This window comes from Phasianus colchicus, chromosome 19 (assembly GCF_987193195.1).
Source record: "Phasianus colchicus chromosome 19, bPhaCol1.hap1.1, whole genome shotgun sequence".
Lineage (NCBI taxonomy): Eukaryota > Metazoa > Chordata > Aves > Galliformes > Phasianidae > Phasianus > Phasianus colchicus.
This window is the reverse complement of record NC_143454.1, coordinates 9,395,181-9,422,449: the sequence shown is the minus strand read 5'-3', so window position 1 is coordinate 9,422,449 and position 27,269 is coordinate 9,395,181. Positions and strand designations below refer to the sequence as shown.

Sequence of the window (27,269 nt, the reverse complement as noted above, 5' to 3'; positions counted from 1 at the left end):
CACTGGAAAACAGTCGGGTTTTGCTGCAAGAGCTCAGCACAGCGTTCACCCAGACAGATAACAAACCAATAGTGAGAATGACTCCAGGTGCCAAGGAAGGGTTCTGTGCTCCCCACCAAAATCAGAAGGAATATTTTAAGGAGGAAAGAGGGGAAATTGGTTCTTGTTACTGTTCTTGTTGTTTTTCTCATGATTTTTTTTTCCGATTCCACGTTTTTTTTTTAATCTTCAGAATCTAAAAACGTCTTGTTCCAGCCCCAAGGTGATTCTACTGCAAAGGTGCCTCAGACAACAATTTTAGTAGAGTTTAGACTTGTTTTTTGCAAAATGTCATCAGAAGCTGATGTTTTGCAAGGAAAAGATCTTTTGAAATATATTTTTTTTCTATCTAGAGGGAAAAAAAAAAAAAAAAAAGTTTAGAATAAAAATACTCCATCGAGTCCTCAGCAGCGAGCTTTATGTTGTTTCCCTGGTGATAAAAGCACAAGGCTGCATCTTGAGACACTCGCGTTTAATTCCTGCCTCGACCACAAACCCCCGCAGCGACCTTGAAAGAGCCACTTCAGTTCTGCTCCATACGCGAGGAGCTCTCCGTCAGAGCTCCCGTTAGGGCTGTTCCGCTGGGACAGCAGCTGAAAAGCTTTCGTTTCACCAAACACCCCGCTCCCAGCCCCCGCTGTCCGTTTCTCGTCGTTCTTCGCTCCATCCCGCACCCCCCGGCCGCATCCCCGGCCTTGCGTAGATCGCAGCCCCGGGGCAGCGCCGCGCTGGCGGCTGCTGGGCTGCGGGCGCCCCCTGGTGGCAGAGCCGGGCCAGGCCGCGGGGCCTCTGCGGCCTACAGCTGGGGAGGTGGCGTGGGGCTGGAAGAGGCCCGATGAACCTTTTGGTTCCAAGCCCTCCAGCCTGGCCTTGAGCACTTCCAGAGATGGGGACTCCCACAGCTTCCCAGCAGCCTGTCCCAAATGTCAGCTTCTGAGGTCTTGCAGCCGTCTGAGCACTCTCATCCTCTGCTCTGGACCCAACAGCTCCATGTATTAATACAGGACCCCAGAGCTGAACGCAGCCCCAGCCACCCCCCATGGACACCACTGAGGTCTCTCCGGAGCAAAGCATTCGGTGGCTTTTATTGAGAGGGGCAAGCAGGGACGGATTCATCCCCTCTCCCATCCTCTCCGAGGGCCACGCATCATCACTCCCCAGCCTCGGGGAGCTCAGGAGAGCAGCAGGGCCGCCAGGAGGCTGGGCAGCAGGAGGCAGCCACCAGCAAGGCTGGGGGGAGGCTGGGGAGAGCCATTGCAGAGATCGGTGTCACAGCAGTGGATGCGGACCCCCGGCAGCTCCTGCTGCTGGCAGTGACGGGAGGTGGCACAGCCGCTGGTCAGCAGAATGCCCAGGACCACTGCAAGGCAAGCAGATGGCAGAACATCAGGGATGGAGGCTGTGAGGTTTGGGGTTTGCTTTGGACTGGTTTAATCAGCTCCCCCTGCCATGACAGCCCTGCCGTAAGGCAGACTCACCACTTTCAGTCTTAATGCAGAACCGGTGTTTGAAGCCCTGATGGGAATGTGAGCAGGTGATCACCTCTGGGTTCGAGCACCCCGTGTCCACGTACTTGGTGCCAACAATGATGTTGCAGCCGTAGCACTGGAGCCCAGACACTGAACAAGAGCATATGAAACACAGCTGGATTTTTCCAGAGGAAAACACTTGGGCTCCTTCCTAGCTGCTCTCTAACGAAGCATTTGCCGCGTTCTCTGCCTTGCCAGGTTGCATTAAGCACTGAGTCAGAGACTAAATCTGCCCGTCACTTGTTTACCCGTTGGGCACAAAAACACAAAACCAACTCCCGCTAGAGGTCAGTAAGAAATCAAAGATTAGCAATAAATTTGAGCTGAGATCCAACAGTGGAAACAAGGGAGCTTTGAAGCAGGGTTTGGAAAGAATAAGTGGAACCTCTAAGCCATAGATACCATCAAGCTCAGCTGCTCTCAGAAAGAGCTTTTGCCTGTTTCTACAAAATTCTCTGGTTCAAGCACAGTTTGGTTTCCTCCCTGCTTTTATCACAGAGTCCATCAGGGAGGAAAACTAGCCCAGAATCAGGAAAGAGAGAATAAGAGCAGATGCTTCAGCAGTTTGTCCCCATGGAACATAGGGCAGCTCAGCCCTGTCCTGCAGGGACAACGGCTGTGCCTGAGAATGACTTCTCCTAAATCAGAATAGGAATTGAGCCATTTCTCACATTCCATTAAAAAAAAAAATTGAAAAGGAGTTTCTTTTCCATCATCCATAGATTTTAAGGCAAACGCAGTACGTGACTCCTGTGTTTGCTAATCGCAGAAATCACACCGCAGGCTTCTTCTTGCCATTGCCTTCCCCCTGCCTCAGAATGATGCCTCACAGCCCTTCCCCAGCCCTTGCTTATTTGCTCCCAAAGCATTTTCAGGTGCTGTGTGAGCCTCCCTGGGCAGGGCAAGAGGTTCACTGGGGAAGGGAAGCTCCCAGCTGCTGGCCCACACTCCTCACCCACCTACCCTCATTTTATTCAAAACACAATGACTTTGTCTCTCTTCCTAAAACTGCCAACATGGCAACATGCAGCTACATCACTCGAGGTGGGAATTCCACCAAATTCACCCTGAGAATAAATCACACCTTAGCAAGCAGGGTTTGAGATGGATGCGAAAGACCACAAAGCACTCCGCACCCATCAGTACTTACCCTCTGGGAGGACAAACACCACGGTCAGCAGAGAGAGGATCCCATGGGCACCTCCAGGCATGTGTCCTGAGAGCATGGGGGCACGGGCTGCCTGTCCTTCCAGCTTCCACATGCAGCTGGCTTCCCACCTGCAAGCCCTGTGTTGAATAAAGGCAGATCAGCAGATCTGGCTGCTCCCCGCTCCTCCAGCCCCGTGGCACTGAGTCCTGTTATGTCGATGCTTAATTTCTTCCTTTTCCTCCCGAGAAATTCTCTGATTCTTTCAGTTTGTGCACAGACGTGAGTGCGTCTGTGCTACCCTCGGTTATTTCTGTCCTATTTCCTCTGTCCACGATCGCTTCCCATTAATACTACTGTGCAGCAGCTCTTGGAGAGAAATTCTCCCTAATCAAGATTTAGTTTTAAATCCACTTCAAAATCCTCTAATTCAGTTGGATTAGGCAGAAGGGGTTTGGGGAGATGTGTGTTTTTACTTTTTTTTCCCTCTTTCTCCTCTCTGAGCTGTCTCTTCTTCACAAACAGACCCACTGGCTCCGTGACATATTCTATTTAAAGAGGGGAGGAATATTTTTATTAAAAAGCAGCAGTCAACTCATTTTAAATCCCAAGCTTGGGATTCTCTGACAAAGCGCAGCCACGGGGATGGCTGTGGGGTAAAAGGGAAGACCTGATGGAAGTTGAGGTGTGTTTGGATATATTTTATGCATCTATTTCTTAAAATAGTGAGATGCCAAATGGGGCTAAGCCTGGGGGAGTCCAGCTAAGGCTCCTCGAGGTGAGGGTCAAGGCCATGAATGTGGCAATGCACACAGCCCTGTGGGTCAGGATCAGCATCACAGCCACGTGGGACCCCACAGACATCTCCAGCCACAGGATCCATCCCCAGACCACCACTGGCTCCCCCAGCAGCATCCCCACGAGCAAAGCCTGAGCTCTGAGCGGAGCTAATGGGACTTGAAGAGCTAATGCTTACTAATAAGAGAGCGCAATTGAATGCATGGGATTAAAAAATTAAAATGACAAAATAAGCTGCTTATGTGGTGCATCCAGCAACCACCTACCAGCACCTGGAATTTACCCACCCAGGGCAGCCTAGGGCTGATATGAGACCCCAGCCCAGTGGGCATCTCTGCTGCCAGCCAAAGCCCTCAGGCAGACAGACCCATCTCCATCCCAGCATCTTCATTAGCCAGCATACTCATTAATATTTCACTGGGAAGCAGCACAAAGTTGTCCAAGCGTGGACACCTACAGCGCAGGGGTAGCAATTAGCACCTGGGAGAGGTGCCTAAGTGATGCAGCTCGTTTATTCAAATCACTTAAACCACCCACTGTGCCTCGCTTGCTTCAAAACAATGTGATTATAGCACATCTCACCCAGCAGAGCCTGAAAGCCTGGGGGAGAAGGGATAAAATGCAGGAAATGGGATTGATTTAAACGCGTGCATAAATCAGAGCATTCAATAAGGAGGGGAGGCTAACTTTTAATCCCTTAATAAACTCATTGGTGTCTGGCAGGGGAGAGGCAGCCCGGGCTCTGATGAAGTGATGCTGAAGAAATGCAGAAGTGATGCAGAAGCTGGAGACCACGCACACCTTTGGGCACAGCACCTGGCTCTGCAGCCTCAGCCAGCAAAGCCACTGCTCCAGAGCAACACCAGGTGGCCCATCACTGCAAGGCACTGAGATGGCGACCCCAAAAAAGCAATCAGGGCAGCTCATGGCTGTGCAGCACACGGGGAGATACACGTTCCATTGCAACGGTGGAAAGAGCATCATGGGGCCACGTTTGTGCCTGGTCCCCAGGCATGGTGTTGGTGGCATGACTGCTGGTGATGCTGAGGCTGGGCTGAGCCAGGAGTTTTGTTTGCTTGCTTTGATTCCTCAGAATGCAGGAGGCAAAGACCTTTAAAATTTGGGGGGGGAAAGGAAAAACTAACAAATGAGCACAAACCACTCTGGAAACAGCACGCAGTTCTTTTAACTTGTCATTAGCTTTCCGATGAGATTCAGAGATTTGTCAGCCTGGGTTCACCAGAAATGGGTTAGGAAACTGCCATCCTGCCCCGACTGAGAAAGATTTGATTAGCAAATCCCCCACTACATTCATGTTCTCACTTAAACCTTTGCGATACCCAGAAAGACGGCTCAGCCCTGCACAGATTAGATGGGTTAGCCAGCAAATCCTGCTTTAGAGCTCATCCCCAGCAAAGGCAGAACTTCCCGCTGAGCATCCCCCTTCCTGCGCACAGCCCCATTCTCTGCACCCCAAAAATATCGCCCCTTTTTACCTCCCCAAAATGGATCTCATGCTCGGGTTGCACCAGCCTCCTGTTGTCCGCAATGCAGCCTAGATGGGAATCGAACCCGTGACTATCGGAGCCTCTATGCCGTCGTGCCGCCATTAGCGAGGCGGAGCAGAGGCGCCCCCCGCCGGTCAGAGCGATCCGGCCGTCGAAAAGGCTCCAGCGCCTACGCTCTGATTGGGTGGCGGCGATGAATATATTAACTATGCTGTAAACAGAACGTATTTGTGTCATTTAACGGAGTCCACAGGACTAAAGACACTTGTAAGAGCTTAATTCTTTTGGGGAATACATAAAGGTTTTTGCAGAGCGAAGAAAGAGGCGGGAAGGGTTGCTCACCCTGTCTTGAAGAGAAAATACTATTTGAAGGTATAAATAGAGCCATAAAGAATCATAGCGACGTGTTGTATGAAAGGAGAGAAGGTTAGCACTCCCCTTGATAAGGATGGAAGAGGCCCTAGTGGCCTATACAACACGCATACGGTTAAGGCACTGCCACCTACTTCGTGGCATCTAACCATGTTTTTTCCCTGTATTTTCCCCCCACCTCCCTGGAAGCCTTAAACGAAACCGCTTTTCCCCCTTCCTTAACACAGCGACTTTCCTCTGCCCCGCACCGCCAGCTGGTAACAGAAGTACAACACAAAGCACCACTGAATCAACAGGGGGAAACGCACACAGGTGGAACACAGCGGCTTCTCTGCACTTACAAAGCACAGCCACGTCCTGCACCTAAGGAGCTTCTCCAGTTGGGGGGGAACTGAACTGCTTCATGAAGTCAATCTAAGAGAAGTGGTCGCTTCCATGCCACGGTGGATCCACGCAGGAGAGGTCTGTGCTGTTATTTTTAGTTATTATCAAGCAGGAGGTTGACAGCAAAACAAGCAATTACCCACCTTTTGGCAGAGCCCTTTAGAGGAGGCTAAGCTGGTTCATTGACAATCAGCAAAAGCTAAATCCTGCATCATCATTCAGCCTGCCTTGCATGTGCTGCACAGAGGGCAGGATTTCCTCACAGCTCAAGGTCTCTGTGAGGGCTTGTATGAATGCTGCCTCTGCAGAAGATGCCTTCAGCTCCTTACTTTGCTCAAATGTTCCTTTCTTCATAGCAGATGTAAGCACAGCTGGTTCCCTCCTCTCCCCTCTTCAGTCAGTAGAGTTCCTACAGAAATACTTCCTTTTCAACCTGATTTTAAGGAAGGCTGCTAAGGAAACACAGCAGCCCTGCCTGCAGAAGTGGGGTTGGAGCTTCACCATCCTTGAAGTCCATTCCAACCCAAGCCATTCTATGATTCTATGATGACACAAACACTGCACACTACTACAGTTACCAACAAGCATACACAGAAAATCCCACCTTTTTATTACGGCATATGGCATTTGTTTGGATGTGTAAACACTACGTGGCTATGACAAAAGAGGAAAGAAATACCAATGCTGAAATAGATACAGAGTCATGCCATTATCAGTACAGTTTCATACGATGGATTTTCAAAATACAAAAGTCGGGGGTTGGTTTTTCTTTTCTTTTTACATTGAAATAACTTTACAGTGTTGTGTGAGCTTCCTTTTATCCAGAAGAAAAAAATAAAATATGCTGAGAACAACTACAAGCAGAATTCATTTTAATGGTTAACAGAAGAAATGTAACTTTGCTCTAGAACAGCATCTATTAAACACACGTAACAAGAGGTAAGCAACTATACAGAAGGTAAGGGGAGATTTCACCACAGGAGTCAAGTCAGGGGCAGGAAGGGGGAAAATCTGGAACTGCATGGTTTTATTTGGTCACAAAGTTTGAGCTGAGTGTTTAAAATGAAGCACCCTTAAAGATGCAGTACTCCTATTTAAAACAATACAGAAACTTCCAAGAGACTAAAACCTACATTCTGAAAAAATAAAAAATTAGACATTAAAAAAAAAAAATCCACGCATCTCTAGGCTTAACTTACTGTCACAAAGCAGGCTGGCAGCTCTTCCTTAAGCAGCAGCAGTGCCCAGAAGTAATGCCACCATAAAGTACAGTATCTTTGGGTGTCCGACACCAGGCTGACACTTGTAACATGATGTCAGAACGATCCATTTGTCTGCCAAAAGATTAGGCAAGGAAAGGAGACACTGCATCTTTTTTGTTTGTTTTTTTTTTCTCCCCACCATGCTGCCCGGTTCTAGCAAAGAGCTAAGACGTTTTCTTTGGGCCAAGACTAACAGAAACCACTTTATCAAATATTCTTCAGGTTTCCTGCCAAACTGGATTTATTATTCTCATGTGGTTTTTGAATTTTTTTTTTTTTTAAAAACATTTTTTTCCTGACAGTCTCTCAAGTGATACTGGAACGTTTAACAGTCACTCTTCCACAGTTTAATTGTTTTGTCGTTTTCTAGCGCTGCTGATGCAATGATGTTTTCTGTTGGGTGGCAAGCTGTTGAGATTACAACATCTAAGCAAGAAAAAGACACACATTATTTACAGCAATGAGATCAGGTTCATAGCACACATTTCTGAAAACGAATCTGTACTGCTGCTACATGTTAAAACAGCATAGCCAAGTTGCTATTCCCTTGGTGCAGAATTAAAGACACATTATTCAACATTCACTCTGTTTATGGGATGGGAAGTTATGTGCTAGCAAAAAAGTATCCCTTACGTGGGCTCCCCAGCTTGAGAGCAGTAGCTGGAATGTGTTTTACTCAATCTTTAGATAGCACAGTCTTCAGCAACTTGCTCTAAGTCTAAAAAACAAAAGCTTGTTGCCACTGTCTCAGTTTGCAATCAAAACCAATGGTCCTGCTAAGGAATAACATGACTAAATTTTGCATCACAATTCCTTCTAGTTCATGCAGATGGAATGCTCCTATGGGACTGAGACCGAAGTCCCAAGCGGATGACATTTGAATAGATGCTCAAGTCTACCCTCAAGAAACAGCCAACACAAACAGACAACAGAACCATGTCAGCTCTTACTCTTCCAAGAGCTGCAGCTTTAGAAGGTGTCTGTAAGCAACTCCAAGTCATTCATATTCTGAGTCACTTAAATATCTTAACCAATTCTGAACTCAAGTCTCTTTTGCACACTGATTTCAAAGCTGTTACATTGAAAAAACTAACATTTGCAATAACATAAAAGACTTATGAAAAGAAGTGAACATTTAGGGTTCAATCAAGCCTCAGCCAAGACCTCAGATTTAATAGGTCTGACAGTGGAAACAAGGAAACGCCAATGCTAAGCTCTCATTACAAGCTGACATGAAGGATATTCTATCAATAAAGACAGAATGCTTTCCTACCTGTGTGCCCTTGTAATTTCTGTACAATCTCTTTTGTCTGAAGGTTCCAAATGTAAACCAGGTTGTCTTCTGAACCGGATACAATCCACTGGAGGAACAGAAGAAAGACATTTTAATCTCTCTGCATCAATACCCAACTGCTACTACTCGCCAAACACTTCACTGGCACTACATTAGAAGGAAGGTCCAACACCACACGACTGTTGGATGCAGTTCACTGTCTCTCAGAGCATTCAGAGCAAACAGGCAGCAGAAAATTTTGTTCAATCTTTTCTAAAAGAGAAAAACTAAAGGAGTGAAAGATGCTGAGGGGTTCTACACAAGAGTTCAACCTCTGTTAGCATGTCCCACCACCTCAACCAGAGCACACCACCCTACCCTCAGATAGCAGACTGACGTTTGCACGTCCCATGGAGAAAAGCAGTAAGAACTGCACATCAGTAAAAGGCAGCCCATATTAAACACTAACCTTTCCACCAGTAACGGAGAAATTGGCAAATATGCAGTACTTCTCATTTTTGTGTCCTGTGTACGTCTTCAGGCACTGAAAGAGAAGAGCCAAAAGGCACAGGCACAGTTGAGAAGTAGCTGTCTCACAGCCACGGACAAACTCTCTTGTCACAGCACATTAAATATATCTGCCCAGGCTTCCCACCCTGCCAGCTTATCTAGAGGATGCAGAGGGCATCTCTGCCCTACTACTACATAACTTTGAGGAAAGAAGGAAAATAAGAAAGCCCTCAATTTGTCACTTCCCCCTGAGAAAAACAGCAAGAGAAATTTAATGCTGACAGAAACACAGGAATACAGCTGCATTCAGTGTTTTGGGGCTATGCAGGAGCATGAGCCCTTTTTCCCTCCCCTCCCTCCCCCCCCCAAGGTATCTTTGAAAAAAAACAATAAAGGGTTACAAATGTTTTTTTGCTGTAATACTCTCTTAATGTAAAGCAAAGTTAATAAGCACATATAAAGCCCAGATTCTCCTATAAATTTAAGTCTACACAGCAAGACAAGTTTTTTTTGTTGTTGTTTTTTACCTTTCCTTTGCTGTAGTCCCAAAGCTTAAGAGTGCTAGAAAACAACAGAAAACCAAAGATTTAGTTCTTGTGTTTTTTCACCAGTTTCCTAATAGCAGACAGTTTCTCCATACCTAGGTTCTTAAAGTCTACAAGGGGAACTTTAGCCTGGCTTTGGAATGCAGCTTTAGTTAAACCCCAAAGTATTGGTTTTACCAACATACCATTCATATTCTCCCCCATAAAAAGGCTGCATTCTTTCACAGGGTAAGAAACCTATTTGGAAATAGGGATGGCCCTACAAACTGTCACCCTCCCCAGTACAATCACTGCCTCCAGCTTTTCAACTTTCAAGTCTTGCACTGGGATGTTTCAGGCAAGAAAACAAAGGATTGAAGCCTTCTCAAGGCAGCTCAAACATAAGCTAGATCAAGTAAGAGAATAAGCAAGCTACTGAATTTGATCTGGATATAACATGGCAGTATGTATGCATCTGTGCAGGGTTATTATCATGACAGGTAATGAGTAGCAACCTAAAGTTTTATCTGATATTCATTAACACTTCAAAGTCAGTGGATTTTTATTTTTTTAATACCCACTTGTCCAAAGTTGCAGCTAGAATGTATTTGCCATTTGGGGAGAACTTCACAAAAGACACAGGAGGGTTATCATCATCTGAAATGAAAATAAAGTGATTATTAAATAATAACTATTAAAGTGGTTGTTAAGCAGTATTATTGCCTCATTGGCAGAGAATTTCTTTTGACAGTAATCTGCTGTTAAAAGCTTTGAGTTTTGTTATCCTTTGGTAATTCAAGCAATACAGGTGTAAGAAGGTGACTCTTCTCAGTATTTCAATAAAAGGATATTAAACATCTTGCTAACAAGCATTTTAAATCACCCTTTGTAACTGAACTTTCATTCCTTCCATCAGCACTTGTCAGAACAAGAATGCATCTGTAATAAAATGGTTTTTAAAATGTACAGTGTATATATATGTGTATATATATATATATCTCACTGATCTGCAGTGCCATGTCAACTTGTCTATATAATGCTTTATAAGAATATGAAAGACTGGGAACATATGCCTTATAGGTGGTTTCCTTTTATTAGCTTTGCTCACAAGATGCCTTATGCTAACAGTCATCTGCAATAAAAGCAGGCAGCTTGTTCAGTCAGTTTCCATCACATCCAACAGCACAACTTTGTAGTTACAGTTCTGAGCTGCTGCACAGCAATCATTACATAGCTGAACAGCAGAAAACCTGGGAAGTCTTTCATCCAGCACCTGGACTACAGAACACTCCAAGTTCCCGTACACATGGGAGGATAGTTCCTATTAACTCACAGCTACAAAGACAACAGTGCCCTAATGGAACAGTATGAAGAAAGAAAAATAGAGGTTAAGGAAGTCACTGCTCACCGCAATGATGCAGCATACCTGTTATCACAGCAGAACAGCAAAGAATGAAGCACAAACAAGAAGCCTTCCTACTCACCAATGAGAGTTTTCAAGCACTGTCCTGATGCTGTATCCCAGATTCGACTATAAAAAACACATGGGACTCATGACTACCACTATAAGCTTCATTATTAATATCATTAATCTTTTTTTCAAAGTGCAATAGATTTGAACGCTGCAGCAGACAAGAAAGAACCACTTACCAGAGTCCATCATAGCTACTTGACACTATCAGTGATCCATCACGATTAAAATGCACCTGTAATGTTATAAAAGAGGGGGGAAATAACTTTACTTTCTTCATAAGCATCAAATTTTTAAGCCCCGCCAAAAGTATCCACCTCCCAAAGCTGACACTGCGATTCACATGGATAACAGCAAAAAGTCAATGATATCCAAACAATATATATGATTTTAGATGGACAATAGGATCAGACCAAAATTCTTCCACCATACACTGAGTTCACCTGGCATAAATGGAAATGGCTGTTAGCTACAGCTGTATATTCAAGCAGCAGGAACTGAAATGCTTCAGAAGCTAAGAGCAGCACCTTAACATGAACACACAGACACTCTGTTCAGACACCATTAGCTGCTCAGTTTATAGTAGTGCCTAACCTGGGGATAACACCTTAAGATTTTAACATGGAACTTCACCCCATGTATAGCCTCACATGTTCTGAGGTTAACTTACTGCCTTCAACTACACCTGAAAATGCTGCAATTTAAAGTAATAATTACTACTAATGTACATTTATAAGTGTGAAATGTCTTCTAGGTCAAGTAGAACAACCAGACCAATCACATTAAAGCAGGTATAGTTTTAACACAACTGAGGCTCAATATTCTTTTTGTGTTCCCTCCATTTCAAGAATATTAAGAGTTGAACACCTTCTTTTCCTTCATTTGAAGGGATATGATTCCAATCCAAGCCATTTTCACAAAATGAATTAACAAGATTGGAGTGTACTCTGAAACCACCCTGCTCCAGACCTCAGCAATTGCTTGGAACAAGAAAGCAACATATGTACAGCAATTCCAGTTTGCTCTCCATTCCTCAAGTGATCACCAGTCCATACCCCAGCATCAGACTGCCAGACTCAGACATGACCAGCACATCACTATTCACTGCTCCCCACACTGAGGCTCAAGACACAAAACCACATAAGCCTTACAGATTAATTTTGTTCTCACCCAGCAATGCCCATCCACAAACCACAGCCCATTCACTACATTTTATAAGGGTATCATAATAAGAGCATAAGTATGTTAGTGTGTTCATTTATCAGAAAAGACTTACAGCTGAAACTGGGTCAGAATGAGCAGGCAACGTCTTGAGGCACTTCCCTGTTTTCACATCCCATATCCTCACGCTTTCATCGAACTGAAGATTGAAGAAACACAGAACATTGTTTAATGATACAGTTATTTGTGACTTGCAAGACATTACAGCTTGATGCAAGTCTAGACACACACACACCTTCCTCGAGTTGCACTGCAGCTGCATCAGAAAGGCTAAGACAAACACTACACAGAGTAGCAATAACAGACTGCAAATACAGTTCTCTCTTCCTCTACACGCAAAGAAAACTGCATGTTAAGGATGGGTTAAAGGCTTGACTGCTTCCCCAAGACAGCAATAACACTGCACAGTTCACCTAATTACAAGCTGTGTTTGTGGAGGAAGACATAATCGAAATAAGGGATGTGCAGCAACTGCTGTGCACAAAGGAACAGAAATCACTTACTGAGCCAGAGACGATGAGGTTTGATTGAGGGTTGAAGTTGCAGCAGAAAACGTAGTTACTGTGCCCTTTCAATGTCTTTAAGCACTTACCCTGAAATAAGATTTAGCAGATATAAATACTCAGTATTCTCTACAGCCAAACATGCAATCAGATAAGCTGTGTGGTGCAGAACAAAAAGAAACCATCTCTAATCATAGACTGAAGAAAAACAAAGGAAAGACTTTTTCAGGAACCACAGACAAATTTTCAAATCCTTTGGGCAATTAAGAAAAACCAAACAGTTTAACACATCTTGTCAAATTTAAACCAATTTACCCAGTTTTCACTGTAACTACAGAAAAAGAAGGGAGGAAAAGAAAAAAAAAAACAAAGATAAATGAGCCTGTGAAGAGAAGTTACAAATACTCTTAAGTTCCACCTGAGAGGCTGCTTTCAGAAATGAAACTTGAGCTTGCATTGTCAACGTAAGACTGAAACACTCCCAGAAGATAACTAGAGTCCTCAGGGTACCCATAAGAATCGCCCTCATTCCAAAAGCATGCAGCATAAGTCACTGCCCATTCAGCCAGCTGCTTGTTTTAAGGAGCAAAGTGGGAGCTACCACCTAAAGAGGAGCAGTGTTTATAACCACCTTCTCCCATCACAGCATATCAAGCTCATCTCTCAGAAGAACTTGATTTAAGGTAGCAATTCTAGGGAAAGGGAAGGCAAATAACAGTTTCTGTTCTTACCGAGCTTACATCCCATATTTTTAGAGTTTTATCATCGGAGGCAGAGACAAGAAGGTTGGAATCTGATGACCAAGCAACGTCAGAGATACCCTAAAACAAAAGAAAACAATCCTCTTAGCTCTGTTTGCTTACTGACATGGGAAAATGGGAAATAGACTCCATATTCACAGCTGAAGTGTGAAAAATTCAGCACTGGCAGATGCAAATTCATTAATTTGACTGGGTTACAGCTCCTTTGACAGTTCTTCATTTTAAGCTGGGCCATGCACTCCATAAACATCAATGACTTCTTCACATAGCTCTTATTGTGGCCACCAACACCCTTTCATGGAATTCACATACAGTATATTATATAAACTAATTTGAATAAGTGGTTTCTCATCACGGCAAATAGCTGAACTCCTTCTGGTCTGAGCTCCTGAGGGCTGGAGGAGAACAGGACTCTACTGGTTTTTCATCTGGTGAATCTTCATCTTTGCTTCTGAAACTTCAGCATGTAATAAATTTTGGGAAACAAAACGGAAGAGTTTGGGAACTTGTGTTTTCTCTGCAGCTTTGGTGAATGAGTAAGTATTGTGTTTATGTAGACAAAGCCACAAGGAAAATTCAATCTCCTTACAAGGCAAGCCATTCTGCTCCAGTCAAGGAAAGAAGGAAGAGGACAAGGCATTCACAAGGATTTTCACCAATAATATACTGCCCCTTGTAGGAGGCTGGTGTTGCTGAAATGGAGGGACTCAACAGAAAGGCCATGCAGTGTGCATGCAGGTACTTCATTATCAGCCTGCACTTCACCCACATTTCCAGCTTAACCTGGTGGCACCTCAGCAATTCCACCCCAGGCTATTGCACAGGACTGTATAAACAAAGAGATACAAATACAGACTGATGAACAAGCCTTCTGCACCAAAAGAACCACGAATGGAAATGTCTAGATGAGGAAAAAGAAGGGAAAATGAATTCATTACAAGAAAATTCATTTCCAAGCACACAGTGATCTCTTCACACTTACCAGTTTATGGCCAGATATCGTTTTTTCAAACTTGCCATCATATGCTCCCCAAATCTTAATAAGTTTGTCAGCAGCTGGAAAAGAACGTGCCAGTTAAGAGATGTGCATCACTGACAGGCACATCAGGAGGAAAGGGATATGTTAACCATGCCTCTGCCAAAGGTAGATAGTCCTCCCTCTCCATGCAGACACAAGTGTGTAAGGCAGTATGTAACTGGTAAAGAACAGTTTCATACACAGCACACTCAGTGCAGCAACTGAGATTACATAAGCTGCCTGGAATGCACAGTCTCCAGACGCTTTAGTTTCTCTGATGACAACTTGAGTTTCTACTTTTGTTTAAGACTGCCAGTGGCAGAAGTAGTACTGTTCCATGTGGAATGCTGAAATGCTTTTGCCCAGAAAGAACAAAAATTACATCACTACCTGGAATGAATTAATGCCTGCAAAAATCCAAGCATACTGTCCATTTTAACTTGCAAAATGGGCCAGATAAAAGAGGCTGACATTTGCCAGAGGTTGGAAAACTTTGGGACATGGGAAAGGGTCTTTCATAAGGATAATAGAACATAAAAGTGATTTATACATGGTACACTGGCCTTACAAAGGCAAAATGAAGTTAAGCCAAAGACAAAAGTCATTCCCACGTCTGGAAGATGTTTGACTGGCCCCCACCATCACATTCAACACTGTTCTTTTTTAATTGCCCTTTCTTCATATATGGTTCCTCACTAAGGAAAAATGACATAAGGACATTTTCTAAGGAAAGCTATCAGGCAGTTTTCTTGGTGGTAAACATTGCAAGAAATACCAAAACTGTCAGGGGAGAACTCAATCTACTAACTGAGAGAGAGAACAGCAAAACACTATGATCTGCACATTTCATTGGGATAATCTAAGGCTGTGACTTGCTAAGGACCACAGGCACAGAAGCACATGGGCAGTCCTTCACACCACACTCTACAATCCAGCCTAGAAGTGCCAAGTTAACTCCCACATTTCCCAGAGCTGAGTTTTGCCTGCAGGTACTGCAAACAAAGTTTAATTTAAAAGCTTAAGCTACACCTTTAGTTTTACAGAAGAGCACAAGGATGGGGCAAGAACCCTATTTGCTTTTGTCCCCTAGCTCAGTAAGAAGACTGAACAGGAGAGGACTCTGATTTAGCAACACACTGAAAGTGACAGAACTTAAAATCCTGGATTATCCCAAAGTCTGTCAGTTTTGGCATTGCTCTTTTTAAGAGGAATAAGGACACTTATCCCTTCTCCATCCAATGAGGGTATCAGTTAAGACAAGTGGTTCAACAAAGCCCACATTTGCAGATTTTTGAAGAAGAGTAAGAAAGCAATACTTACAGGAGCTGGCTAGCCACTCTCCATTAGGGCTAAACTTTACAGATGAGACTGCCTTTGTATGTCCTGCTAATGTGAACTTTAGAGCATAGTTTGGTTTTACTGGTGCAGGCTGGAAGAAAAATACATATGAATCAGTTGAATAAATTCCCAATTTAGTTTCTCAGTGAGAAGCTCAGTATCAGACTAGGTCAGAATGCATCAATGGAATGCATAAACATTCATCTTAATGAATTATACTGCTTACATTCTTTTCCCTCTCCAAATTCAAAAAGCCCTCACTGGAGCCAGCAGCACCTTACAGCCACATGCAACCAACCTCATCCCTCATATGAATTGCGTTCAAGCCAGCAACTAACAGATGACAGTAACACAACAGTCCAAGCACAGAGTGCTTGGCAGATTAAAATAAAACTTTTGGTACTGATCTGTGTAGTACTATTAAATGCCTGTAGTTATTTTCCTTGTTCAGAAGCAAACCACAGGCCAACTCCCCCCCGTCCCCTTAAAACTCTATTTTCTTAGCCTTTCATCATTTCTGAAAGCTTCATGGTTAGACAGAAACATCCCATCTGCGCATCTGAATCTGAATAATGACTGCATTCCCATTTTGCAGCTAGACCACAAATCCATCCATTCTCAGTCACCTACTGGCCTTCCAAGAACACAAACCAAGTTTCTACAACTCGAACTGATGAACAGTATTTCCTTAATAAGAACTTAAAAAGCAAACCAAAAAAACCAACCTAGTACTATAAAAGAGGCTGTACTCCACCTGCTTTTCCCCTAGAATCTTTAGCACGTTTCCCTCTCCAGACAACAGCAGAGACAGACATATTAAGAAGTTCTTAATCTATACTTGATTCAGTTCTCTAATTGCTGTTTGCCTGGTGCACGTGCAGGTAAGTGCATTTACACAGATATTGTTCAGAGCCCCACACATACCTTGCTCTGATTGGTTGAGGAGGAAGGAGTAGATTGTGTTTTGGTAGATTCTGCATCTGGTTTCTTTTCTTCCGTTGCCATGGTTCTGAAGCTGGCAAATGAGACTTATGGTGCTTGAAGGGGAGAATGAACGTGCTGCTTCACAAGGCAGCCCTTACCACAGGGAGCAGAAGTGCACTGGAAACAAAACCCTGAAAGAAAAGCAAAACATCCACATTAGCTGTCAAAGAAAGATCAGCAGCAGCTAAAGGAACGAGATCAGCTTAACTGCAGATCTGCAGAAAACATAATGAAGAAGCATATTCTACATCTGTTCAGCAACGTGCTATTTTGTGCCTTCAGGTCTGTTAGTGTGCAAGATCAAGGACCCGAATACAGGACTTTTATCAGATCCAGGACAGCATTTTTCACTGCATTCCATGCCAACCACTAGAAATAAAGCAGAGCAGCTTTTAGGTGCAGTGAAAGGGCTCATCTCATATTCCTCAAAACACCTGAACAACACAACAAATACAACACTTTGTATATAAGGCATTTCCAAAGCTTAAAACCCCACCAGGTGTTTTTTTTTCCATCTCCTAATTCAACTATTTCAGTCTCATATCTTGCCCCCTAAATGCTCTGAGCACCACATCCCTGCCTGAGAGTTCCCCCTGCCTAACAGCAGCCCTGCATTAACCTCACCAGATCTGCTTTCTGTAGCAAAACCCGAGCAGTGCTGTGCTGTACCCTGCAATCAGGGCTGATGCTGCAGAGGGAACGGCCACACTGCAGTTCAGTTCCATTTCAGCAGCATAACAGAATAACCTCCAGTTCACGCTGTAAGATTTGCCCTCGCTGCCCATTTGTGATATCCCATCTCAAGCACTGTTCATTTTGCCTGTGCCAGCAAATCTGGGAGGAATAGCATTCACTTTTCAAGCCACCGCTGACATTTTGAGCATCTTGTCCTCAGGAGGGCACAGAGTTAAGTACCACCAGTTCCCTGTTTGCTTTACAAGCACGCTGCACAGTGCAGACTCATTACTTACTGTTGGTAACAGCGACTTCACTTCTATAATGCAGATCAGATTCTTTTCAGCCTGAACTCATTTGGGAACTGGAACAAACACACAGCTTGCTCCCTGCACCCAGTTCTGCTCCAGGGAGAGCAGCACCTCTTCATACAAACCTGAGCAGCAGCACCCTGCTGCACAGCACGAGGACACGCAGGCAGTGGGACCAGCACAGCCCCAGTTTCAGCATGGTGAGGCACTGGAACAGGTTGCCCAAGGAGGCTGTGGATGCCCCAACCCTGCAGGCATCCAAGGCCAGGCTGGATGTGGCTCTGGGCAGCCCGATCTGCTGGCTGGTGACCCTGCACACAGCAGGGGGTTGGAACTGGATGATCATTGTGGTCCTTTTAACCCAGGCCATTCTATGATTCTACGAAATACCCCTCTCTCACCACACCCAAAGGAATGCTCTCAGCGAGAAGCCCGTGCTAAGGAAAACTTCCCGAGGGCTGGAAAAGCAGCCTGCAAGAACACACAGCCACGTGTGTGCACGCACACAGGCACACGCACATCCAGGCGTGCACAGAGCCGTGCGCGGCCACACGAGAACTGCCGTGCACACAACCGCAGGGCTGCACGCGTTCCGGCCCGGGGTCCCCGCGCGGGGCGTGAAGCAAAGCAGGGCAGCGCAAAGCAAAGCAGGGCAGCGCAAAGCAAAGCAGGGCAGCGCGGTGCAGAGCCGGCGCGCGCCCCCCTCCCGCCTCAGCGCGGGACTGAGGGCGGTGGGGGAGGGAGGAGAGGCGGCGCCCCACGCGAGGCCGGCGCTGAAGGAACCCAGCCGGCCGAGATCGGCGGTGACTTACCGGGGGAAGGGGAAAGGGCGGGAACCCGGCACCGCCGCCTCCTCCACCGCGGCGAGGCGGGGTGCGCTGCCGCGGGAGGGGCGGAGGGGGGGGGGACGCGGCGGCGGCAGCTCCGGGGCCGCCAGGCGGGGAATGTGGCACGGCGCATGCGCGCTATAGGCCAAAGGCTGCACAATGCCGCTCTCTCCCGGGAACGCTACGGCGCGGCCCGAGGGCCAAAAAGCATCGGCCGCGCGCCTTAAAGGGCCAGGCGCCGCCCTCCTCAGCCTGCTTCCCGTCTGAGGAAGGGAGGGCGGCTCGGGTTGCGCGCTAGGGGTGGTTAGCACTGAGGGGCTGCAGCTGAGCCTGGGCTGCCTGCCTGTCTCCCTTCCTCCCTCCGGTAGGTGGGTGCCCACGGTCTGGTTGCCCTGGGGAAGGAGGGAATGGAGGCACTGAAAGTTCACCCTTAGCCCACGTTGTTGTGAGGAGACTGAGGTGATCTGTAAGCTAAATAGTGCTGATGAGTGGGACATGTAACGCTGCAATAGCAGGTGAGGGTAGGTGCCCTGCCCTGCCTAGGAAAGCATTCATTGCCCTGCCTAGGAAAGCATTCAGCTTACATGCAGACATTCTCCTCAAAGCTCAATGTGTGTTTCAGTGCTTTTCTGGAAAACAGTGTTTTTTTTCTGAACCGCAACCCAACTGCCTTCAGTTAGAGGGAAGAAAACCAAGAGACACGTGTCGTGTGCTGGCCCTGTAACACAGGAAGACCTGCGGGCTCCAAAATTTCTGGTGGCTGCTGAGAAAGGAAAAAGCTGAAAAAAGCTGTGGTGTGGTGAAGCCAAAGCCCTTCTCCAGCCTGGAAACCCACAGTCTGCAGCATTAACCCTGCCCTGCAAGCACAGGGAAAATGCAGGCATGGAACTGTAAGAGATGCTCCATCCACACCACGCTGTTAGGGAATAAATCCAGTTGACTTGGTGTATAGTCTTTGTTCTTAAAGAATAAATAGCACAAATCAGCAGGGTAGTGCTATGTATTTATGCAGCTTTCTTGTGATACAGGTAGTGTGGTTTTGTTGCTTTCACATAGGAGACGAGCCTGTATTTCTCTATCAGCCTCCTCTTGCTGTGGAAACTTTTTTGCCTGATATTTTGTATAAATATTAATCCATATCTATACTGAATAATACCTTGCTGGAACTGGAAGTTATAGTTTCAAATACAAACGGTAATTGTAATCCTAAAACAACCCCTTAGCCTCTGACTGTCCTGGATTTGTCTTTAACAAACGTAAAGTTTTGTAAGTCCCATTTGGCAAAGTATTTAATCGTGTGCTAAACTGGGTTTTGTGACAAAAAAAAAAAGGCAGCTCAGCGTGCAAAGACATTTCATTGGGACTACATAACGTGAGCACCAGGGAATCTGCACGGACAGCCCGTTGCCTTTGGATGAAATTTAACTTGTGGGTTATGAGTCATCTGTGAAGGTCCTTCTTGCTCCGCAGGCCATGCTGCCACAGCTGGGATCAGCAGGATGTGATCTCTGTCCAAATTCCCTCTCTGTGAAAGACTGGGCCTTGGCAGGCCTCTATTTCGCAAAGTCTTTCATTCCATTTGGTTCCAAATAGCCTGAACTTGGTGATCTGCCAAGTACACTGGAAAAGACACCTGTCTGTGAGGCTGCTGGGGGGGGAGAAAAGCTTCCCGTAATGTTGAAAAGGAAAGAAAAGTCCATGAGTGTCTCAGATGATAGAGAAGTGACTGCTTTCAGTGCTGATGTGAGCCCTCTGGGTGTCTTTAAGAATGTCAGGAACAGATCCAAGGCCATGCATCTTGCTATGACTAATGTATACAATTCTGTCACAGGTTCTACTGAGACAAGAACTGATCCAATCCTGCAAATCTGATCCAACGGACATCAGTGTTTGCAGAAAAGCTCCTACTAACTTCACACGTTGGATCTGCTCTTCAGACTACTGCAAACAAGCACATGCTTACTTCTGCAATGGTGAGTAATAAGACAGTAAGCTTACAAGCTATATAAGCCCAAGTTTATGTTTTGGCACAATTTGCAACTTCTGTTAGGACTTTTTATTTACTTGAGCCACTCAGCAAACGGAGCACAGAACGGGCAGACTGCGTGTTACACACTGTTCAAGAAACAGAGGGACCAAGAACTTGTGAGAGATCTGCTGCTGCTTTTAGATTTTTAAAGAGCAGCTGATCCCTGACATATAGCTGTTCCCATGCTGTTGCTAATATGCTGAAATCAAAAAATACAATCGCATTCATATGTTTCTTCTGGGATTTAAACCCAAACACTGAACCTTTTCCAAGCTGATATTTCTAGCTCCCCCACTACAGTACAAACCTTACTTGCATCACTGCCAACGTTTGTTCATTTAAAACTAGGGATACTCACCCCAGCAGAAGGCAGCTAGGATTCAATTCATTCTGCCCTGGGCAGGATGTGCACCTACACTTAGCCTGGTCACAAAGGCCCAATGAATGTTGAAGAACTTATTTTAAAGATTATCGAGCACTGCATTTATAGAGCTCCATGTTAAGACTGACCCGTGGAGAAGCAGTCTGTGTTCTTGTGGGAGAAGCTAGGACTTTGTGCAAGATTAGAGTCCAGCAGTTTGCTATAGCATAACATCCAATGCAGATTTAACCACAGTTACAGCCAAGGTAATACATGAAGGCTGCAGACTTGAGGGCCTCAAACTGAATCACACATGGTCTGACTGCCAGACATGATGACAGCCTGCCTCTCCCAGCTTCTTCAACTGGAGCAGCAGGTTCTCAGCATTTCTATGAATCAGGGACTTTGTTCTTGGCTGGTGCAACTACAATACTGGATATTTTGATACAATTAGCTCATGTCCCTATTTTAGTATATCTCCAGTTTTAGTAAAATGTAAGTATCTTTATTATTTGTTGTCATTTAGAAATGAAGATGTTTGAACGTGTTACTGTTGGGGCAGAGCTTCTCTTTATCATTTTTCCAGACTGTAGAGGGAAGAATAAAAAGCAAGAAAATACACAGAAATACATTAAGGTTTTAGCCAGCTGAAATCTAGTGTGTTCTGGTATCTACTAGTTTAAACTGCCTACTCATAGCACACACTATTCACAAGCTTGCTTACCTGTGCAAACCACTGTGTTAACAGCAGGTCTAGGTTTCTACATCACACTGAACATGTGACAAAACCATTTAGATGCAGCTAATTTCCAAATAAATTTATTTACTGTGGCCAAAGCTACTTAGCCATGTTGTCTGGGCAGTTTCTCTTCACTTCCCAAATTCCTTTGGTTGTTTCCCTTTCTCTTTTCCCACAGTTGCTCTGCTTCTTTCCACACATATAAAAATATCATGGCTCCTCTAAGCAATGCCTCCTGCTACATCCTGATAAAAGAAACTGAAATCAGACAGAATATTTGATGGATGATTTTTCATGCCCATTCTCTCTGTGACCAAGTTCTCAGAACTACAAAAAATGAGTCAGAAGAGTTGAGTCCAAGTTCTAGTTCTGCCCATTATTTTCTGCATCATCATATTCTCTCTCAGCTTCATCAGCTGAAAAACAGGGCTCATAATATTTCCTTACCTACAAAAGCTGTTAGGATTATTGCATTGTTGTGAATTCCACAGATGAAAGGTACTAAGAAGAACAAGCTGTAATTATGATTTCAAACCTCTACCCTAGACCTGTCATCCTTACCTTACTGAATAATGCTTACTCAAACAAGGAAATTCTGCCACTATGGTAAAGAAAATCATGAGTGAAGATGACTCTCTTTTGCAATAAAAGCATTTATTCCCTTATGTTCAACACCCTTCTGTCTTCCACTGGGACAACTGGAGTTTCACTTAATTGCAGCCACTTAATATACACTCTTATGCAATACTCTATTTGAACATTATTGTTTCTTTATCCCAAACATGACTGTAAGAGAATAAACTCACTTTTTGTAATATATAATGACATCCACTCTGGTGATAGCAACTCCTGATAATAGGATTTGCCCCAAGTCTGCTGATAGATGAAATCTCTTGGAGCCCATGGTGGCTGACAAAATGGTCAGTAAGGCCAGATTTTCCAGCCTTGAGGAGCTCACATCAGCCTTTCACATGCATGTGAGTATTCAGAGCGCTGAAGGATGTGTCTAAAAATGGAGGAGAGAATATATTGCTGATAAGGTATTCAAACCACTTCAGCAGCTTTCTCCGCTTGTAATCTTTGTGTGGTTTCCAGGTACAAATACTAACAAAGAGCTCCCCTGCTATAGGAAACTGCAGTTTTGGTGCTGAAACGAGCACTGAATGGTGAGCTAAAGAATCAGCAGCTTACGATTAGTGCCTGTAGCAACAGTGCTCCAGGTTAGTGCTCTCAGCAGTCCTTGACTATTAAATACTGGTAAGTGCAATTAATGAGGTACTGAGCTTGGTCAGTTCTCATAAAACTCAACAGTCCCACAGAGATAAGTGTCTCTGTTATGTTTCTGTCTACCCTTATTTTCAATTCACTCAAGACCTACCTGTGATGGAGGGAGCAGAGAAGCAAAAAGCCTCAGCATTGATAAGCCCTGAAAATTACTCTATTCTTGCATAAATAAGTTTTTCTCACCAAACCCTTTGCAGAAAGCTGCCTAGAAGGATGTACTTACATCTTCACATTGAGGCTTAAAAGCAGTGTAATATCAAGGAGTAAATACACTGCAGGTGTTGGTTAACAAGGTACTAATTGGGTGACTGGAGGTGCATCTTAAAAGACCACAGAGGTTAATCAAAAGGCTTTGGGTGCATTTAGGATGCTCCTTTGAGCTGAGGGAGGAGGCAGCAGTGGTGAAAAGTTCTTGGTGTACTCTTACATTTTATAGTAAAAGCTGAAAGTAAGGTATTAACAAATACACAGGGTGTTAGATCCTGAGTATGAGCCTAATATAGCAAGTCTGTTCAGAAGCTAATTTAATGATTGCAGCCAACTCTTCCTCAGTCTACACACTCTTATTTTGGCTTCTATCTGTGCTTGAATTATTCTAATGTCACTCTACTGGGACTTCAGTTCGCAGACCTACAGGTAGGTGTGTGAGCGACGTGTATGTTCCAGCTTGAAAGCTGCTAACTCTGAAATCTCAGGGACATGAATTGGTCTTCCAGCTCAGTTTTATACAAAAGGAACAGAATTTGGGATGAAATTATCTTATAACCCCCCACGTGAGTTAAAGGAGTGTAAGATGTACTTAACAACTGTTCTCGGCTTGCTGTTTTATGATGTTCTCCATTGCCAAACATTAACTTCCCTATGTTTTGAGGAAAACAAACAAACGTTTCATCAATGGCTCTTATTTGTGCAGAGGACCACCCTCCCCAGTTGTTCCTGCTGCTTGTGCTTTTTTTCCTTGGCCCTTATAGGGGAATGAACTGTTAGGTCAGGGCTTGAACTGGTGATTGAGCACCTGGTGAAGGGCTGTGGCTGCCCATGGAGCACAAGCAAATTGTTTGCACCTGTGCTCCCCTCATGACCAGAAGGGTTGGACCCAGCTCCTCATATAAAGGCCAGGCACTGAAGGGAGAGCATCTCTTGGTGCTGGGCTGCTTCCTGAGGAGGAGTGCAGTGCAGCCAGAGAGCCCATTCACCACCTGGGTGAGTTCAGTTCTTCTTTCTGTGTGAATATTGGCCTGCCTGCAGATATTTTGCCTGCTTTTGCCATGAATCTGCCAGAAGAAACTTTGCTTCTTCGTCAGCAGAGCAGCCCTCCTGTTGGACCCCTAATCTTCAAGCAGCAGCAGTTTTCTTTTAGGTGTTTTTGGTGGTGTTGATGGTTTGGTACCTCTACAAGTTATGGCAGTCACTAATTCATACAGGTGTGTATTGGAGCAGGACATCTTATTCAGAAGAACTGACCTGATATTTTTCAGAACTCAAATGCTTTGATGTGTGCTTATTCTTTTAGGTTTGCTTAGAAAATGGGTAATATAGGAGGATAATGACAAAAAGCGCCCTGTGTTCAAAATGTGATTCTTCCTTACATCCCTGATGTGAGGTGCCTGAGGTGCTCTCAGAGAGGGTGGAATGCTAGTGATTTCAGATGGGTTCTTTCACTCAGTCTGACTGCATGGAATGTATGGCAATCACGTGCAGGGCAGCTTTAGTGAAAACCAGCTTGCAGCAAGTTTGCCTGAAGAAGCTGCAGGAAGCAACTTTTGTACAGTTTGCGTGCGTGTGTTCCCACAGAGGCTGTGTGCTCTGGGTGCCAAGGGCACTCAAACAGCTTTCGGATACCTGATGAGTGGATCAGAAAGGCCAGCTTGGAAGTGGCCATGATGTGCAGTTTGGCTGTTCATGAAGATGCAGCTTCCAGTCCTATCTTAAAGAATAGTTATGTCCAGGAGAGGTGAGGTTGTGATGCATCTATACCTACTGAATTTGCACCAGCTTTACAGTTAAGTGCAAAAAAGAAAAGAAAAAGCACTTTTGGGGTTTGGTTAAAACATCTGCACAGCTTTGGTTTCATGCTGAGGCAACCACACGTCTGGTAAGCAGAATTTTCTAAAGCATCTGTCCTCTCGCCTGTGCAAAAATCAATCTTCAGATGATATCAGGCAGTCTGAGAAGTCCCAGCTCTGTTGGTCTCATTCTTTTGAAAGCTGATCTTCTGGAAATGAAGCCTTCCAGTGAAAGGGCCTCCACCGGATGGTTACAATAAACTGCTTTATTAATTGGCGTCACCTCACGGCTGGCTGTGTGGCAGCCTGCTGGATTATGTGTCCACAGAGAAATCCCATCACTACTTTTTATGTTGGCACTCCAGTGTTTCCCCTGGATTCATTTACTTTCCAACACTTTCTGTGCTGCAGCAATTGAATCATATTTTGGGTTGCAGTGGTCTCTTCAAATTGCTTTTCTCTCCTAATTGCATTTGTTTGCTTTGCGGTACAGGCTGCTGGTCTTTGATTTTTTGGAGCGTTTGTTTTTACGTTTGATGCTCTTTATGGTGTGTGCTTGTGAAATTAGTGTTATTTTTATTGCACGCATAAGATTATGATCAACAAAACAGCACTGTGGGACGCATAAGCAGTTCGTGCTGCGTCAGGTTTGGGGTTTTCTTGTGTTTCTTTGTGTTCAAGCAACGTTTGGATGTTGTAGGAAGGCTTAGTGGGCGGTGATGTTGGAGGTCTTCCCCAGCCTCGCTTCTTCTCATTTGTTTGGCTGACTTACTACTCCAGCTCGCTCTGCCCGCGTTCTATTTTTACAGCAGCTCGTATTTGTTGTTGCGTAATAAAAGCGAGCGCGCGTTACCCAATGCAAACCACGCTTAAAGAAAAAAAAAAAAAGAAAAAAAAAACAAAACCCCACGAGCAAAGCGCAGCGCTTCCCACCGAGCTCTCAGGGCTGGAGGTTCCCACCGACCGTGCGGGGACCGCGAGGCGGGCGGAGGGACGCGGCGCTGCCTGGCGTCGTTCCCCCCCCCGCTCCCCGGGGCGCTCCGCGGCGCGCAGCCCGGCCGTGCCCGCAGCAGCCGGGGAGCGGAGCGGGGCCGGAGCGCGGTGGGACGCGGCGGCTCCTGGGAGCTGTAGTCCGTGCCCCGCCGCCGCCTCCCGCCCGGCCCGGCCCGGCACTACGGGCCCCACACGGCCCCGCGGCCGGCGCATGAGCCGTCGGCCGCCTTAGCGCATCTATTCTGCTGCCTTGCCGAGGATAAAAAGAAGAGCAACTGGAGGGACTATAAGGCAAACGTTGCTGGAGCTGCCGGGGCAAAGTAATCTATTTAATCTTTCCCTTTATTTGTTAGATGCTCGGGGGTGCGTCGCTAGCATTGGGCCACGGCTTCGGGAGGGAGGGAAGGAGGGGGGCCGGGGAAGAAGGGAGGGGAGGCAAAACCCACTTGGGAAAGGCCGATGCTGATTTTCTTCTTCTTTTTTCCTCCCCTTCCCTCTTCTTCCGCTCCTTCGCGGTGCGGAGCCCCGCGCCGCTCCCCGCAGCCTTTGTGCGCCGCGACAAAGCAACAAAGCGCGGCCGGGCACAGCCTGCCCATTGATTTCCTCCCGGCCCCGCCGCTCCTGCCCACCCTTTTCTTCTTCTTCTGCCGCTTCTTCTCCTTCTCCTGCTCCCCCTGCCGCCTCGCCCAGCCCGAAGCCGCCCGGCCGGGTGCGCGCCCGTTCCCGGCCCCACCGAGCCCCGCGCAGGGGAAATTCTTTCTTTCTTTCTTTCCTTTCCCCCTTTTTTTTTTCCCTCCTTCTTCCCCCTCTCTCGCTCGCTTTCCCTCTCTCGCTCTCTCTCTGCCCGCCATCTTTTGAAAGGGAGAAAAAAAAAAATTAAGAGCGAGGGAAAAGAAGGGACTGTAGGCGCTCTTAAAAAATAAGAAAGGGGAAGGAAAAAAAAAAAGGAGGGGGGAAGCAGAGATGAGGAGAAAAGAGAGAAAGGGGGGGAAAGCACACGGACGGGGAACGGGCGCTGGGGGTCGGGGCCGGCCGGGCGGAGCGGCTTTGGGGCTCAGCCCGCAGCTCCCGGCCGTTTCCCGGAGCCGCTCCGTGCGGGGTTCGGCCGGCGGCGATCCGCGGGACTCGGGCTGCGCTCGGGGAACGAGGGGTTGTTGGTTTATTGCTTCAACTTCGCGTGTTTCCGCGGTGTGCGCGGCGACGTGGCTCGCGGGTTGGAATAAAATGCAAAACTTCAAACCGGCCGTGCTTTTTCCTCTTTTTTTTTTTTTTTTTTTTGTGCTACTCGTTAGCTTTTGCACCTCTCTGGGCGCAACGCTGATAGAGCGTTGTTTGTAGGCTGCTTGGTTTCGCTTTCAGACAAAGCTGCAGTGTTCAGGTCGCGGATCTCCGAGCGTCTCTA

The 27,269-nt window shown here is 45.8% G+C and overlaps 3 protein-coding genes, 1 long non-coding RNA gene and 1 other non-coding gene across 9 annotated transcripts in view; 2 read left to right on the top strand and 3 right to left on the bottom strand.

Annotated features, from left to right (window-relative positions):
- Positions 1–1,041: 1,041 nt before the first annotated feature.
- Positions 1,042–6,450, bottom strand: LOC116234310 (ly6/PLAUR domain-containing protein 1-like). Its single transcript, XM_031601826.2, has 5 exons — positions 5,735–6,450; positions 5,010–5,232; positions 2,719–2,855; positions 1,518–1,658; positions 1,042–1,399 (listed from the first exon to the last, which is right to left on the bottom strand). The coding sequence occupies exons 2-5, from the start codon at positions 5,027–5,029 to the stop codon at positions 1,212–1,214; spliced, it is 486 nt and encodes a 161-aa protein (XP_031457686.2). The 5' UTR covers positions 5,030–5,232; positions 5,735–6,450; the 3' UTR covers positions 1,042–1,211.
- LOC116234448 (U6atac minor spliceosomal RNA) lies at positions 5,426–5,553 on the top strand. The gene has a single exon (XR_004168126.1). It is a non-coding gene; the product is annotated as a U6atac minor spliceosomal RNA (small nuclear RNA).
- Positions 6,451–6,632: 182 nt separating the features above from the next.
- On the bottom strand, positions 6,633–18,625 carry WDR5 (WD repeat domain 5). 2 transcript variants are annotated; one of them, XM_031601825.2, is made up of 14 exons: positions 18,441–18,625; positions 16,583–16,773; positions 15,641–15,749; positions 14,285–14,358; positions 13,273–13,362; positions 12,542–12,631; positions 12,094–12,177; positions 10,997–11,052; positions 10,831–10,877; positions 9,928–10,003; positions 9,350–9,383; positions 8,782–8,856; positions 8,313–8,400; positions 6,633–7,465 (listed from the first exon to the last, which is right to left on the bottom strand). In XM_031601825.2, the coding sequence occupies exons 2-14, from the start codon at positions 16,661–16,663 to the stop codon at positions 7,365–7,367; spliced, it is 1,005 nt and encodes a 334-aa protein (XP_031457685.1). In that variant the 5' UTR covers positions 16,664–16,773; positions 18,441–18,625; the 3' UTR covers positions 6,633–7,364. The 2 variants fall into 2 exon arrangements, with proteins under 2 accessions (XP_031457685.1, XP_089977722.1); XM_090121596.1 differs by lacking the exon at positions 18,441–18,625 and adding an exon at positions 17,754–18,196.
- A 1,683-nt stretch (positions 18,626–20,308) lies between these two features.
- Positions 20,309–27,269, top strand: part of BRD3 (bromodomain containing 3) — a 39,154-nt gene continuing 32,193 nt past the window's right edge. The window contains exon 1 of one of the 4 annotated variants that reach the window (XM_031601824.2): positions 20,309–20,428. The gene's annotated coding sequence lies outside the window, so the exon portion shown is untranslated. Of the gene's footprint in view, positions 20,429–23,416; positions 23,505–23,996; positions 24,072–25,969; positions 26,188–27,269 lie in introns of those variants that run through there. The other 3 variants (XM_031601823.2, XM_031601820.2, XM_031601819.2) reach the window with 3 other exon arrangements.
- Positions 21,381–23,284, bottom strand: LOC116234308 (uncharacterized). The gene is made up of 3 exons (XR_004168104.2): positions 22,963–23,284; positions 22,391–22,590; positions 21,381–21,829 (listed from the first exon to the last, which is right to left on the bottom strand). It is a non-coding gene; the product is annotated as an uncharacterized LOC116234308 (long non-coding RNA).